The sequence below is a fragment of the Herpailurus yagouaroundi genome, unplaced genomic scaffold (genome assembly GCF_014898765.1).
Source record: "Herpailurus yagouaroundi ecotype Mexico unplaced genomic scaffold, PumYag 195, whole genome shotgun sequence".
Lineage (NCBI taxonomy): Eukaryota > Metazoa > Chordata > Mammalia > Carnivora > Felidae > Herpailurus > Herpailurus yagouaroundi.
In genome coordinates, this window is record NW_024412426.1 from 16,082,744 (window position 1) to 16,099,642 (window position 16,899).

Below are 16,899 nucleotides of genomic sequence, written 5' to 3' on the forward strand. Positions count from 1 at the left end.
TGAAGTAACCAGGTGAAGAGCAGAGTGTAAATGAAATTTTCAAAGAGAGTTTAGTCTATTTAGTTTTAAAAAATACTCATGGAAGAGAGTAATTCAATGAGAGATGATTTGATACTGACTGGAAATACAGTAGGGAGACAGGAGAAACCCTTGTGATGTAAAGTAGTCTGACTAGGCTTCATGGAAGAGGTGAGCCATGAAGGATGAATGGGGATGGATGGGAAGGCACAGAGATTTAGGAGAAAAAGGGGTAATTACAGACAAAGAAGAAGGGGCGGCCTTAGACACGGTGCATGAAGAGCAGAAAAACCCAGCCTGAATAAAGAATGGGACCGAGCCCATGACATGGGCAGGAACAACCTCTCTACAGCTGCCAAGTTCATCCTCCAGGATCATCCCATTTAACCCTTACAGAAACTCTGAAACAAGTCACACTACTAGCACTCTCCAAAATAGGAAAGCAAGGTTCCAAGAGTTACGGTGTGCCAGGCCACAGAGCTATGCGCAGCTGGAACGGGATCTTATCGTTTGAATCCTAGCACCCAGTCAGTGTCCCTCCTGTCTCCTCTGAGGGCACATCAGAGGGCTTCAGGAAAATAAAGTGAGTTAAAGCCCTTTGGATGACATCACTTTTAAAAACAAGTGTAAACAGCACAGTTCATCCAAAATAGCTTAGTGATCTGCCCTCTGTTGAGAATGTGAACACAGGGCAAAACAAATTGTATAGACTTGAGATCACAGTATCCTAATATTACAGATGGGAAGACCTTGGCCAGATGAGTTAAATGATTTATTCAAGGCCATATGGCTAGTTGCCTACAGGACTAGGATTCATTCAGCTCATTCATATACTCTTTCATTCATTCATTTATTCATTTAACAAATATGCAAGGAGCATCCAGAACTCACACTGAGTGAGTGAGGCACAGTCACTTCCATAAGGAGTTTCCAGACAAGTAGAAACATGTTTCTCTAATCCCAGTGTTGGGGCTGTTACACATGCACTTGCCTCCCTCCACAGGTGGGCACCAGGTGCTGAATAATGTCTCTGTATAGAGTGAGTGGGTGATTGGCTAGCTGTCAAACTACAGCGGGGAGGCAGAGCCAGGCTTCTTTCAAGGTAAGGTCTTCTTTATCTCTATGGTGTGTTAAAGTCCCTGTAAGAGGAGCCCTGGCCGAGGACTAGCCCGGGTCTTCTGGAATGTGATGGACTGAATGGCAGGGTGGGATGATGGGTGAGATGGCGGGTGGGTCTGGTCTTTGGACACTTGCCTGTCCCCGCCTCCATCTAAGCTGTTCACACTGTCATTGAGTTTTGCACTGGCTTTTCCATCCACCCACCCCTGAGCTGGTCGCTCACCAGCATCAAGTCCAGGTAGGGAGGGAGCTACATGCCTTATGTAGGAGTAGGATGACCCCTCAAGGAGGATAACAGAGAACAGCCACTCTCCTCTCCTTTATCTCGGCACAATCCCTACCTACGTACTGCCAGCCCATCTGCTTCCCCACCACCACCGCCATCTTGTGCAGTATTCCGGGCCTGGCTCTGATGTGGTTTTTTGACCTTTACTTGGCTACTCCCAAAGGTTAGTTCCACAAGCGGACAATCAAATCGATAAAGGCATTGAAAGGATGTGGGTAGCTTCCCTTTGTTAATTGCGCCATGAGAACTGGCATGAAGAAGAGACAAAGGCTGTGATCCTCAAGCTCATTTCCTTATAAGGAGGCACACCAGATCTCCAAGAGTGAGGAAGGCACTCAGATTACGTTAGATCCCAACGTCCTTGCTCCTTCCACTGCTATTCTGCTTTGAACCACCTCTGTCCTCCCTAGAGATATAAGGAGATGGGAAGAAGGAAGGGAGCTGGAGCGGGTCCTCTTGCAGATATTGCCTGGGCACTGACTTGGTAACAGGATGCCCGAAGGCCCCTTCCCCCAAGTGATGAAAATACCAGGGTCTCTGGAGGGTTAGTCCAGAGAACCCTGGGCTTTCTCTGTAGCAGAGGCAGACAGCTTTGGCAGATTATAGAAAAGGCCCATAGAGGTAATGGAAAGTGCAGTTCACTCAGGCACACACATTCAAAGAGCATCTCAGATAAGCTTTCAGAAAGGGAAAATAATTGTGTGCTAATTGGTCTGTTGACAGAGACTGTCCTGCCTTCAGAAAGCCCTGATGGATCTCAGGTTCATTAGCACATCCAATTTTCCATAAATACTAGGTCGTGCGAACACTCACTCCAGTGAGTCTGCTCTCCTCCCCCTGCCCTTTGCCTCCCCCGCTGCTCTTGTCCTACCTAGGGGGACACCTGCAAAGCTAAAAGGGACAGAAATGGGCTTCTAATTGTGAGCGATAGGGCTGGGCAGGGCGAACACAGCTGATGGTGTGTGTGCTTAAGAGGACTGCAAATTGAATCCCAGGCTGTGCGCTGAGGAATTCAGACAAGTCTTTTTAAGGATGCTTTGTGAGAACCACTCCATTTTGCCATCCTGGGACCCATCTATCTGAACTTTTGTGTGGGCTCTTTTCAGTAAGCTCTGGAACATATCAAACCAAGTCCTTCCCCACACTTCGATTAAGTAGAGGGTGAGCTGCCAATGAGAACAGGGTCCTCTGCTTAATGGCTCTGATCCCTTCCTAGGCATCACGGACAGGAGGTACAGTGTATATATTCAGCCCTTTATAGTTTGCCAAGTGTTTCCATGTGAACTGTGTCATTGGGTGTCACCCCAACCCCATGGCAGAGACAGGGGTGGGATTCACAATATTAATCAGCAGGTAAGACAGGAGTGGGTGGGCTAATCAGAAGACATGCCAGGAGTGGTACCAGCAGCATTCTGGAGACCTCCCGAGGTCCATTCACCCCTTGGTTACCATCAACGGGAAACCTGGGGGCTCCAAGGGAGAGAGAACAGTGGTTACGATGACACCCAGGTGATTGGGTGCAGACTGTTTACCAGCTGATATGGAAGTGGTTTAATATTCTAATAGCTGGTGTAGCCCTGTCAGCTGAAGCTAAGCCCTGGGTACAGGTGAGTCAAATAGCTGGTAACTCACTGATGTTGGGAAGTCAAGTGGTGAGCATCAAGACTGAAACTTGATCCCAAGCTTTCTCCCTTGAGCAAGTTTGTTTCCCACTAAACCAGGCAGCCAGCTTTCACCTACCAAGCATTCTATTTAGTGCCTCACTGCGTGCCAGCCACGGCGAAGAAATGGTGTGCAAGCTACGGAGTCCCAACTGCTCCAAGCCCTCCTACCACGCCTGTGGGTGTGGGGACGTGGCAGTGGGGATGCACACAGCTGGAATATAATATGACAAATCCTGTAAGAGAGGTGTGCACTGAGCAGAGTAAACCTTGCAACAGAGTGAGATGTTCAGTAGGGTCTCAGAGGAATGTGTCAGATAAAAGGGGCATGTTAGTAAACTAGAGGTGGCTAACAAGGGGGGAAAAGTAAGAATACACCTGCTTACAGACATAAGAGACAGGCAGAGAGGCTGGAGGGTTTTCCCTTCCCCAAGGCTGAGCAGGTGAGCAGAACCCCTCATGCCACCCACCTCGATGCAGAGTAATGGCCTTGGTGGAAGCCAGCTCTACTCCTGCAAAGGCATGTTCAGTAGAGGGAAGCAGGTGGCAGGGGCTACAGCCCCAGTAAAGGAGTATCAGCTAGCAGGGATACGCTGCGGGATGCATCCAGCCTACTGGCCCTTGCTATGTGGATCTGTAAAAGCGTGATCAAGCAAAGGAATGGTCTCTGGTGGAACATTTGACAGTAGGATAAAATGGGCAGGTCAAACCTATCAGGTGAGCATGGTGGTGGGATAGGGAGCCGAGACCTCCCGTTGCTCCTCAGTCTAGCAGGGTGTTCTTGGACAGGTCATGTGGTTCTCTAGAGCTAAGTTATGTGAGCATGAGGATGAGGAGGAGTGGAGGTAGGAGAAAATAATCCTGTTTTCTCATGTTTTTCTGAATTGCATCCCATGGAAGGAGTACATTGCACCCCTCAACAGAGAAAACTTCAGGTTAATCAGCTCAGTGGAAGATGAATTATCATCCCACATTCCATGTGTGATTGGAGGAGTTCCAAAAAGAACCTTCCAAGGATGGCGGCCCCACTTCTGGGGAGATGGGCAGTGGCTCTAGTTCTGGAAAGTGCATCCCCAGGCACTACGATAGATGTGGCTTTGGGTACCTTCCTGCCTCTCACTGTGCCACCTGCAGACTTTGCCAAAGAGATGAGTCCGGTAAGCCATATTTCAGACTATGTGTTGAACTCTTTATAGTGGACTAAAGTGAACTCTGAACAAAACTTCCCTCCAGAGAAGTCAGAACTGTGACACTGAGAGAAACAATTTAAAGGGTGATGGTGGACACCCTTAAAATTCAGAATAAATAATCATCAAGCATTACTAAGTGCCAGGAACTGAGAATACAGCAGTGAACAAGAGTGGTTCCTGCCCCAATGGCACCAGCTGAGAGATAAAACAGAAAAATAGTATTCAGTCCGGGCCAGAGTCAGAGTCAGCTCCAGAGCAAGGCAGAGCTAAATGTAAGCTGAAGTCACTGGCGTACAGAAAGGTCTAGAAAAAAAACAAAGGAAAGAACTTGGAAAAGAAGCTAGAAGGTGAAGCAGATGAAAAAAAAAGATGGCATGTGTTCCAACAAGAAATGAGGTAACCTGGGAGCCTTACTGCCCTTTTATAAGACCCATGTGTCTGGACATTTAGTGTCTTGTCCTTGGAGACATGTGATAGTCTTCACCGTAGTCCTCTTTATAAACCATGTTTACGCTCAAGTGACTTGGAGTAGCTTTGTTTTCTTTCAACTAAACATGTTTATATGCCCTTGTACACACACTGAAAAGAGCATAACCTATGTGGAAAACAGTGACTCATTCATTTATTCTGTCAGTCTACAAACCTTTACTCATTACCCATAATGGAATATGCTCTGTACTTCTACTGGGAACCAAAGATGAATAAGAACCAGTCCCTCCCTCAAGGACTTCATGTTAGCTAGCAAATATAGTTCAAATGATAAGCCCTATAAAAGAGGCATGTGCTTGATACACCAAAGAGAGCATTTAACTACATTGGGAGTCAGAAAAGGCTTCCCCAAAGAGTAACCTTTTTGACTTGAGCAAAGAAGAGTGAGGGAGAGACACTTACGTAAACAGACAAGCAAAGCAAACAGCAGGGGCTTTGAATAAAGACTAATAGTTAGTGGGATGCCTGGGCCGCTCAGTTGGTTGAGAGTCCAACTCTTGATTTTGAACTGTGATCTCACAGTTCGTGGGGTCAAGCCCCACATCTGGCTCTGCACTGACAGTGTGGAACCTGCTTGGGTTCTTTTCTCTCTCTCTCTTCTTTTTCTCTGCCCATCTTCCATTCATTCTCTCCCCCTGCCCCCCAGCCTTCTCTCACTCAAAATAATAAAATTTTTTTAAACAGACTAACAGGACGGGCCTACATGATAGAAATTGTAAGTGAAGGGTTGATGGGGGAAACGGGTTGAGAAGAGACAAAAGAGACCATTAGGGATAATCTTCAATGGCTTTATGGTTTTGTTAAGATGAGGAATTATTCTTTTTCAAGCTCCATTTGTGCTGTGGCTCATGCACTCTCTCTGTTTTTTTTTTTTTTCAACGTTTATTTATTTTTGGGACAGAGAGAGACAGAGCATGAACGGGCAAGGGGCAGAGAGAGAGGGAGACACAGAATCGGAAACAGGCTCCAGGCTCTGAGCCATCAGCCCAGAGCCCGACGCGGGGCTCGAACTCACGGACCGTGAGATCGTGACCTGGTTGAAGTCGGACGTTTAACCGACTGCGCCACCCAGGCACCCCTGTTTTTTTATTTGATCCTTACAGAAATCCTTCAAGGTAAAAAATATTTTAATTATTGAACAGTTTTAAGGATAAGAAAAGTGAGGTTCAGAGTAGTTTGGTAACTTGCTTGCAGCCCACATGAGCAGTGGCACAGCAAAGACTTTTGGGTTCAACCCTATGTTCTCTCCATTGTCACACAGCCACCGTGGCTGGGGCGCAGTGGTTTAAACGGGGTGGGGGGGGATGGTACATGATGCTTTGCACTCATGCAGGCAGCAGAGAGGGCGGATAAGAGAGAAGAGCTGAGAATGGAGACGGGAAGACTAGTTAAAAAGATAATGCAAGGAAACTGGGCAAGAGTTGATGAGGTCCTGAATTAAGGGGATGGCATGGACATGAGAAGGCAGTGAGGGGCAAGTTGCAGATATATCCAATGCCGTGATTATAGTGGTGGACCATGGAGTCTAAGTTAGGCAAAGAGTGAGGCAAACGAGGCCATGAAGGGGGGAAGAAAGTGAAAAGCTGGTCAGGTCAAAGGACAGGAAGGCACATTAATGGGACCTTTGAGTTGTTGACCCAGACCTACCTTTTATTTCCAGATAAGACCAATTCTTCTCCCACTTTGACACAGCCGACTCACTACAGGACTGAAGGGGGAAAGGGGCTTCCCCAGAGTTCTGTCTTCTTGGTAAAACCCACTCCATGTTACTAATAGTCTTCTTTCATCATTTTAAGCTGCCTCAGAGACCAGAATCCCAAAGGTACCCTAAATCCCTGTTAACTTCAGCCACTGTCCTGTCTCAGGCTCTCACTCCAGACACTGCACCTCTCTTAATCTGACCTCTTCAGGTAACTTCCATCGTGCTCTCTCGGTCTCATGATCAGTCTTCAGCAAGGTCCTCCATAATCCTGATCTCCTCTCAAGAGTCTGCTTCATCTTTTTGCATGAAGCACAGTCCAGAAGATGCTGAAAACAGGGGTTCCCTTGCAGTCTTGCCTAGCAGTGGCTGGCTGTGTTCCCACACCTCACATTGCTGGGCAGAGGAGTGAGGTGCGATGCAGCTATCCTGAACACTGCTCCCCCTCCTCTCTAGCCATCTCTGGCTCCTCTGAAGCCAGAACCATCAGGACTTTATCACCCATGACCCCTCCTTGTTGCTGTCTATTTCTCTTCTTAGTCCCATTCAGTTGTTAAGGATTTCCAGTATTAAGCTTGCTTACCACTGTCTTTGTTATCACCAAAAGGTTTGTATCTTTCCTGTTGACCTCAGCATCCATGTAGAAAACCCTTTAATACCCTGGCCTCCCAGGTCCCTAGCCTTCTCCCCTCTCCGTTCATCTTGTCCTCCAGCCCCGTTGTAGCCACCCACACTCATGGCCACGTTCAGAACCTGATTTGTTTTGCTAATTGCACTTTCTCTCCAATCTCAACATAAATCATCACACACTTGCACTTCCCCTGGTCACTTCCCTCTAACAAGTATCAAACCTACTTAGACTTCCAATCTTTTGACCTAACCAACTTTTCACTTCCTGCCGCCCCTTAACAGTCCCAAATCCCTTGGTCCATCACTATAATCACTGCTTTGTGTATATTCTCAACTCCCGTTTTGTTTCATCTTCATGTACACACACGTGCACACACACACACACACACACATTTCTGTTCAATCAACTCTCCACCTCCTCCATGCCTGCCTATACTTGAAGTGCCAAGTGTAGCTGATAAAACTCACAGCTATGCTGACTGTTCCCATGTAATTACGACCATGGGTCTCAAATGGGCTCTCCGTGCTGCCCAACAACCCACAACATTTATCTAGTCCATTAAAATACCTAACTCCTATTCTTCTGAAACCATCCCCTGCATTCTTCTCTCAGTAATCCCTTCTCCTTCCTTTTAGGCAAGGACTCTGCTTCTTGTGTAATCAAGGAAATAGGATCAATCAGAAGGGGACATCCGCATCCCGACGCCCAACGTCTACATCCTACTACATGTGTCCTGCGCATTTGAATGCCTCCTGCTACAAAGGATGAGATGTTTATGCTCCTGTGTAAGAACCACCCCTCCCGCCTGCCCAGTTGCTCTTGCAGTTGTCTCCTATCACTTCTGAATCATTTTCTCCCCCTCTCCTGAATCATTTCAATCAACATGCCAAGATTCTTGAGTATCTCTCATCTTAAAAACAAAAATTCCACCTCTCTTGACCTTATACCACTCTCCAGCTATCACCCATTTTTTGTTTGCTTTTACAGCAAAACCCTTAAAGAATTGTCTCTACTCCTCTGGTTCCTCGCTTTGTTTTCTCTCTTGAACCTTCTGCACTCAGCCTTTTGTACCTGTCATGACACTGAAACCACTCTTATCTAGGTTGCTAGTTACCTCCATGTTGCCAGATTGAAGGTCCATTCTCTATCTGACTGTTTAACAGCATCTAACGCAGTTGTCTGCTCCTTCTTCTATGAAACACTTGCTTCATATCGTCTTGTGATATGGCTTTGATTCTCTTCATACCTTTCTGTCTGGTGTCAGCCTTCTCTGTTGGATCCTTCTCCTAGTCCCCATTTCTGAATATTGATGTGCTGCACAACTCAGCCTTAGGGCTGGGCAGCCTTAGGGCTGCTCTACCAGCTACATTCACTCCTCAAGTGATCTCATCTCATCCTTTCTCATGATATTAAATACCACCTACATGTGTGTATATATTTGTATGCCAAAATTACATCTTCAGTCATGACCTTTCTCTCTGAAGCCTAGTGTTTATATTCAACTGCCTGTTAGATACCTCTACTTGGATGTCTAATAGGAATGTCAAATTCACTGTGTCTAAAACCAAGCTCTTGATTTGCTTCTTTCAGATTGGCATCTCCCCCACTGTTGTCCTTCTCAGTAAATGCAATCACTGTTCATCTTGCTGCTCATGCCAAAAATCTTGCAGTTAATCTTGAGTCCTTTCTTCTAATTTATTAGCTAGGCGTGTAGGCTCTACCATCAAAATATATCTTGGCATCTGCCAAATTTTCACTACCTCTATACAGCCAGCTTTGTCTGAGCGAGCCACCATTATTTCTTCCCTTGACCATTGCAATAGTCACTGCATCAGTCTCCAGGATCCCTCTTTCTCCTCTCTTCCCTGATCAGTAATGCCCTCATGATCTTCACATCCTTTATTGATCTCCATCTCAGGCAATCTACCGTCAGGGGGAGATAAAATTTTCTCTGCAGCCTCATCTCCTACTTCACCCCTCTTGTAATGGCACTCCTGCTACATTATGCAGTGTTTCTGGATCGTAACATGCACACTCCTGCTTCAGGGCAATTGCACCTGCTCTCACTCCCATGTGGCTTGCTCCCTCCCTTCATTCAGGTGTCTGCTTAAATGGCATTTTTTCACACAGGTCTTCCCTAAAGTGTGGTGTCCCTATCCCTCTCCATCCTCTTGCCTGGCTCCACTTCTTCATACCATTAATCCCACCTGACATTATATTACATCTCCATCACTAGAATTTAAGCTTCATGAGGGCAGGGACTTTATATGTATACTTCACTCTGGGATTCTCAGTACCTAGAGCAGTACCTGACATGTAATAGGTGTTCAGTAAATATCTACTGAACCAATAAACAAATGAACAAAACTATCTAAATTCTGGGTGAGATAAAAGCAGAATATAAGATAAGACTGACCATTACTTGCCATCTTAAATTTACATTTAGAATAAAATAATCCAGCATTCTCAAGTATCGTCATTGGTCTTCTCTTCCCTATTACAATATGAGTTTTCCTAGAATTCTCCTAGATATAAGTAGAGAAGATAGGATGGAGGTTATGATTATTAATGTGATAGTAACTACCGGATCATTTTCCAACATGCATGGCATCAGATCACTCTTCTGTTTAAAACTCTCTGGGTGTTTTCCATTGCACTTTGACATATTAAAATTCCTTTTCATGGCCACGTAATCTGATTCCAGTCTACTTCTGAACGTCATATTGTACCAGTGTCTTCTTGTTCACCTTACTATAGTCACAACAGTCTTCTCTGTGTTCCAAGGCACCAAGCCGGTTGCTGCCTCAGGGCCTTAGCACTTACTGTTCTTGCTGTCTGAATACTCTTCCCTGAGGTCATTCAGACTCAGCCTCAAAGTTTAAACCCAAAGTTCCCTCCCCAGACCAATCTGGCTAATATTAGCTGCTCATTTCCCACCCCAGGAAATCCATACCTTATGACCCTGTCTTTTCTTTCTATCTTTATCTAAAATTACTTTGCTTTTACCTGTGTAAAATTCCCATCCCTCACTAGAACGTAACAGGTGCAGAATAAGGACCTTGTCTGCCTTTCTACCAACAGTTCGTTGGCTGGAGACTGCCTCCCAGTAGAAGCTACATGACTATCTGCTGTGCAAGTGAAGACCTGAGCCACCTTTTAGGGACGGTTGTGCCTCGTCTCAGAAAGCTTCTTCCCCACGTCCATCAGTCGGGTCTGACTGATTTGGAGCTGGCTAAGACCCTAGCCTCCCCCTTGCTTTCTCTCTGCTGTCTGCCCTCCCTCTCCCAGTACTCCACAGGCTGTTACCTTGATGGCCCCCGTGGCTATCTGGATATGGTGCAGCCGCCTCAGAGTGCTCTCTCTGTCGATGAAGTAGGAGGCTGCCAGCTGGTGCAAAGTCTCCAGGGACACGGCAGAGCTGTTCCCACTGCCCCCAACTACAGGTGCACTTCCTGCTGTCTCTGTCTTGCGGCTCAGTTTCCGCTTGTCCACAAAAATGGTTAGGGACTCTTCTCCTAAAGCAAACAACATGGGTCCATTGGTGAGGCCTTCTGAATCCCCTGCCAATTAGAACATGAAACCCTTGGCCAGAACAGTCAGAGCTCAGAGGGAGCCCATTGCCCCTGCTGACGACCTGTTCCTCATCACTGTCTTTAGAACAGTCTCATCACACAGTGCCCAAGGTGACCGGCACCACTGCCTGAGAGGCCCTCCTCCTTTTCCTTCATTCTTTAACTATCCCATAGCTCATCCCCTCCCCTCCAGCTTATCCATTTAACATCCTTTATTGATCTCAGTCTCAGGCAATCTACCTCCATGGGGGAGATAAAATTTTCTCTCTCAAGTTGTTTATGAGAAGTCACCATGGATATTTCTGCTCCCTCAGAAAGGGCAAAAGCCTTGAAGCTCACCCGCCCTCTTCCCCATCAAACACTCAACACCTACCACATGCCGGCAGCTGGCCTGAACCCTTGGAGAGATCCTTTTTGTCCATCAGACAGTGAGCTAAATGTTATAATAAATCTTGCTTTCTTCTTCCCAGGGCAGAGAGAACCCTGCCTCTTCAGAGCTTTTGATTTGGCCACAGGTACACCATCCCCACTCCCAACCTTGTCCCTATCCAGCACAGAATCACTAGAATTGGTTTGTCCAGTTACCAATCTTTAGGGAGGTAAGCAGGGGTCAGGGACTCAATGGACATTTGCTTTTTTGCCCATGGGTCTGACAACTAGAGCCACAGCAAATATTAGGATGTGGAAAAGCCTCTGGGTGAGAAGGCTCTGTCAAAAGAAAACTAGGAGCGCCCCCTGCTGGCAAGTGCTTAGTAGGAGCCTGTCAGTCCCCCAACCTCCTTACCCCGCACCCCCTCCTCAGGAGGATGCTTATAAGCAAATAGCAATGTTCTAGGTAAATTTGGATGTCAAGAGATTATACCGCTCTCAAAGGCACCAGAAAGAAAAATATTTCTCAGGCAATACCAGGCAAGGAAGAACAAAGACCCAGGAAGACTCAAGCTATATTCCTTGGGTCTTAAAGCTATTTTCAATGATCTGACAGCCAATTAGTGTAAGATCATGATGTTGCTTACCTCCAAGGGTGGCAGAAAGTAAGAAATGAGTGCCGTACTTTTTTATCAGGTTTTCAGTAACCTGTTGTAAGTTGGGTCTCCTTCCGAGGAGGCGGATGTTCCGGATAAATTCTGGGGCAAGAGGCAATGGCAAACTGAAGAAGTCCCTCCTTTCCAGAGCCAAGTTGTTTACTTTCCAACGGGCAAACTCCCTGGAGGAAAAGTCAAGGGATGAAGAAAAGCTCAATGTATTTAAGAACAAGAACCATAACATCTGAAAGAGGTCATGTTCTTCCTCCATTTGTACCCTCCTCACTCCCCTCAGCACACATCCCTCCACATGGAGGCACCCACTGCCTGCAAGAGGCCGTTTGGCCTTCCACCCAGCTTCCCATTCCCAGGCTGTCAACTGACTTCCATCAGAACCTATTCCCATCTGCTTTCTCACTGGAGTCTCTGATTTGCTTACTCATATGCAGGTAGTCATGTAGTAGTGTAGTACGGGAAAACAATTATGCAAACAGTGAAAACATGAGAACAATGGATTGCAGAGATATGATTTAGTCACAGTTGCCACTCAATGGATGAGTCGCATCACCTATCATGGCCTCAGTTACCCATTTGAAAATGAGGAGTATGGTCTACAACAGTGGTTCTCAAACTTTTGACCCGTTCACACTCTTAACACATGAAGGAGTCCCCCATATTTATGCGGCTTATCTCTATTGATAATTACCACTTTAAAAATTAAAACAGAAAATTTTTTTATTAGTTCACTTAAAGATAACAGCAGTGAATCTATTACATATAACATCATCAATGACATATTTTTATTACCATAACCATATGTTCTGAAACAAAGCCAATTTAGCAAGAAGAGTGGTATTACTTTGCATTTTTGCAAGTGTCTTTAATATTTGGCTTACCAGAAGAAGGCTACTTTCTCATATTTGCTTCTGCATGTATTCTTACGTAGTCTTTGTGGATATTCACTAAATGCAACAAATGTCGTTCCTTAAAGGTTACAGAGTGGAATCTGAAACCACATCCAACGCACTTTTTATACTCTATTACATTAAAATCCAGTGTTCTATATTGTATTTTGAATGGATCTTTTTATCCTTTGTGATTTTGACACATCACGCATTGGTCATCCAAAAAGTATGGGATCACTGAATTATTCAGGTCTTCCACATTGTGATACTTCATTATATAATGTCAAAACACCGTATTTGTTAATATCACAAATCCCATGCATAAAGTTGCTAAGTACTAGAACTGCTACCAAGCTCATAATGACAAATATAAGTTTTCCAAAATTCTAATTTTCATTTGAAAGCTTATATTTTATCATTGGCAACAGATACTGTTAGCTGTTTTCCTTGAAGAGGTAGGCTTACTTTATCCCCGCCCCCTTTATTTTTTGAGAAAATGTTTGCCAGACACTAAAGTGTCTAAATAACCACAGTTTATCTGTTGGCTGTTCTTTGAAGAAAAATTCAGTTCCAATGAAAACGCGACTAGTTCAGCTTACAATTCAATCACAAAAGCATCTTTCCCTGAGACAATCATCATTCTTCAGTAGCCTTAGACTCATTTTATGTTTACTTTATATTTCATCATACAAAATATTAAAAAGATGTGTAGGGGTGCCTGGCTGGCTCAGTTGGTAGAGCATGCAACTCTTCATCTCTAGGTCATGAGTTCAAGGCTCACACTGGGCATGGAGCCTATTTTAAAAAAAGGTGTATACTTAAGAGTCAAGATCTAATAAAATTAATAAATTTAACTGCTTCAAGGACGTTCTTATGTGAATCTAGCATAAAAACAAGCATGTGTGTGTGTGTGTGCTTAGGTGCAAGTATGTAATGATGGAGATGACTGGTGTGATTTGGTGAGACTGCCTTTATTCAAACACAGATGCCAGTAGTTTTATTCACCACAGTTTTTGTGCCATCAGTGCAGATGTCAATATGGACGCCCTGAAAAGACCTAAGAGAACCCATCTTTTGAGAAGCCCTATTCTATAAGATGGCAAAATTCCAAATTCCTTTCTAGTCCCATCTATATCTTTAATCTTCATACTTTGATCCTCACTGAAAGGGACACATTTCCAAGGGGAATCTGTCCTGGGATGAAATTGAAAGGATCACATCCATTAGTGAGAAAGTACTTTTCCATAGCCTTTCAAATTATACTCTTAAGGACCAGCTCCATTGCCTTAGGAAACAACAAAATTCAAGGTCTTCTCAACCTTCTCACCTATCCCCACTCTGCTCTTTATGACAGTGCTGAAGTTTGATCTAACTTTCTCCCCAAATCCATGGACTACAAATGACAGGGCTGCAGAAAAATAAAAAGAGCTCCAAAATAATAAAAATCCATGCCCAATTTAAACCTATAGAATTCTCCCATCTAACTATAGAGACTGAGACAGAGAGGAGGGGCATGTGCCAAATATTACCAGGGAAACAAAAGAAAAGAGACGACTAATAATTCAAGGTTCCAGCAAAGTCTTTTAAAATTCCCATTGTGTGGCTTTATTTATCTAAGAAGGCAAGTTCATAATAATATATTAGCATTTATTTCCTTTGTTCAGGAAATGCTAGACTTTAATTAAAGTACGGGATATCTGTCGAAGTGTTTTCTATACCAAACCCCACTGCAGCATGATGAGCAATCACTTGATCTCATGTCTAACTGGCCAAATGGCCAATCAAGACAGAGTGACTTCATAGGTTAAAAAAACAACAGCAACAACTATATGCTGCCTATAAGAGACTCACTTCAGCATTAAGGACACCTATACTGAAAGTGAAGGATGGAAAAAGATACTCCATGCAAATGGAAACCCAAAAGAAGCCTGGGGTAGTTATATTTATATCAGATAGAGTAGACCTTAAGCCAGATTGTAACAAGAGACATAGAAGGGCATTATATAATGACAAAGGGATCAACTCATCAAAATACAACATTTGTAAATAGTTATGCACCCAACATGAGAACAACTACACATATCAAGCAAACACTAACAGATCTGAAAGGAGAAATAGTTCCAACGATAGGAGGGGACTTCAATACCTCACTTTCAACCATGGATAGACCATCCAGATAGAACATCAACAAGGGAACATCAGCCTTAAAACTGCATATTAGACCAGATGGACATAACAGATATATGTAGAACATTCCATTCAATAGCAGGAGAAAACACATTATTCTCAAGTGCACATGGAACATTCTTCAGAGTAGATCATGTGTTAGGTCACAAAACAAATTTTAATGGATTTAAGAAGACTGAAATTATATCATGCATCATTTTCAACCACAATTGAATGAAACTAGAAAGTACAAGAGGTGTAAAATTCACAAATACATGGAGATTAAACAACATGCTCTTGAATAACCCAACATGTCAAAGGAGAAATAAAAAAGTATCTTGAGGCAAATGAAAATGGAAACACAAATACCAAAATGTATGTGATGCAGCAAAAGTAGTTCTAAGTGGGATGTTTATAGTGATAAATGCCTACACTAAGAAAAAATAAAGATCTTAAATAATAACCAAATTCACACTCCAAGGAACTAGAAAAGAAGAACATACTAAACCCAAAGTTAGTAGAAAGAATAACAAAGATTAGACTGGAAAGGAATAGCATAGAGACTAAAAAGACAATAGCAGAGATCAATGAAAATAAAATCTGCTTTTCAGAAAAGATTTTGAAAAATAGACAAATCATTAGCTAGACTAACCAAGAAAAAAAAAAAGACTCAAATAAATAAAATTGGAATTGAAAGAGGAGACATTACAAATGATACCACCCAAATACAAAGGATCACAAGAGAATTTAATGAACAATTATATACTAATAAATTGGACAATCTATGAGAAATAGATTAATTCCTAGAAACATATAACCTACCAAGACTGAATCATGAATAAACAGAAAAATCTGAACAGACCAACTACTAGAAAGAAGATCGAATCATTAATAAAAAAACTCCCAACAAACAAAAGTCCAGGATCAGATGGCTTCCCTGGTGAATTCTACCAAACATTTAAAGAAAAATTCCTACCAGTGTTTCCTAAACTCTTCCAAAAATGGAAGAGGAGGGAAAACTTCCAAACTCAATTTATGAGGCCAGCATCACCCTGATACCAAAACCAGACAAGGACACTACAAGAAAAGAAAGTTATAGGCCAGTATCCCTGATACACATATATGCAAAAATCTCCAAAAAAACTATTAACAAACTGAATTCAACAGTACATGGAAACAATCATACACCATAATCAAGTGGGATTTATTCCAGGATGAAAGGATGGTTCAACATTTGCAAGTCAGTCAATATGATACATCACACTAGTAAAACTAAGTATAAAAATCATATGATTATCTCAGTAGATGCAAAAAAAAAAAGCATTTGAGAAAATTCAACATCCATTTACGATAAAAACCCTGAACAAAAAATGTGTAGAGGGAACATACTTCAACATAATAAAGACCATATATGACAAACCCACGGCTAACATTAGACTCAATGGTGACAAGCTGAAAGCTTTTTCTCGAAGATCAGAACAAGACAAAGGTGCCCACTTCCGTCACTTTTATTCAACATAATACTGGCAGTCCTAGCCAGTGCAATTAGGCAAGAAAAAGAATTAAAAAGCCTCCAAATCAGAAAGGTAGAAGTAAAACTGTCTGTTTACAGATGACATATCATATATAGAAAACCCTAAAGACTCCACCAAAGAAAACTTAGAATAAACAAATTTAGCAAAGTTTCAAGACACAAAATCAATATATAAAAATAAGTTACATTTCTACAAACTAATAACAAAATATCAGAAAGAGAAATTACAGAAATAATCCCATTTACAGCTGCACCAAAAAGAATGAAATACCTAGGAATAAATTTAATGAAGAGTGCAAGAGGTCTGTCTATACACTGAAAGTTGTATAATACATTGATGAAAGAAATTGAAGACGACACAAATAAATGGAAAGATAGTTCATGGATTGGAAGAATCCATATTGTTAAAATGTCCATTCTATTCAAAGCAATCTACAGACTCATTGCAATCCCTGTAAAATTTCCAATGGCATTTTCCATAAAATAGAAAAAAAGCAATCCTAAAATTTGTATGGAATCACAAAAGACCCCAAATAGCCAAAGAATCTTGAGAAAAAGAACAAAGCTGGAGGCATCACACTTCCTAATTTCAAACTACATTACA

General features: G+C 43.0%; 1 protein-coding gene and 1 long non-coding RNA gene across 7 annotated transcripts in view; one reads left to right on the forward strand and one right to left on the reverse strand.

Annotated features, from left to right (window-relative positions):
• BRINP2 (BMP/retinoic acid inducible neural specific 2) overlaps nt 1-16,899 on the reverse strand; it is a 127,504-nt gene that overhangs the window by 11,280 nt on the left and 99,325 nt on the right. For all 5 annotated transcript variants that reach the window (XM_040446699.1, XM_040446701.1, XM_040446700.1 and 2 more), the window contains 2 exons: nt 11,682-11,872; nt 10,400-10,608 (listed from right to left, as the gene is read on the reverse strand). In XM_040446699.1, coding sequence (XP_040302633.1) covers nt 10,400-10,608; nt 11,682-11,872 — 400 coding nt within the window. The remainder of the gene's footprint in view (nt 1-10,399; nt 10,609-11,681; nt 11,873-16,899) is intronic.
• LOC121011899 (uncharacterized) lies at nt 492-8,115 on the forward strand. Of its 2 annotated transcripts, XR_005781844.1 has the most exons (4): nt 492-601; nt 1,022-1,120; nt 3,985-4,241; nt 7,729-8,115. It is a non-coding gene; the product is annotated as an uncharacterized LOC121011899 (long non-coding RNA). The 2 variants fall into 2 exon arrangements; XR_005781845.1 differs by lacking the exons at nt 492-601; nt 1,022-1,120 and adding an exon at nt 1,467-1,586.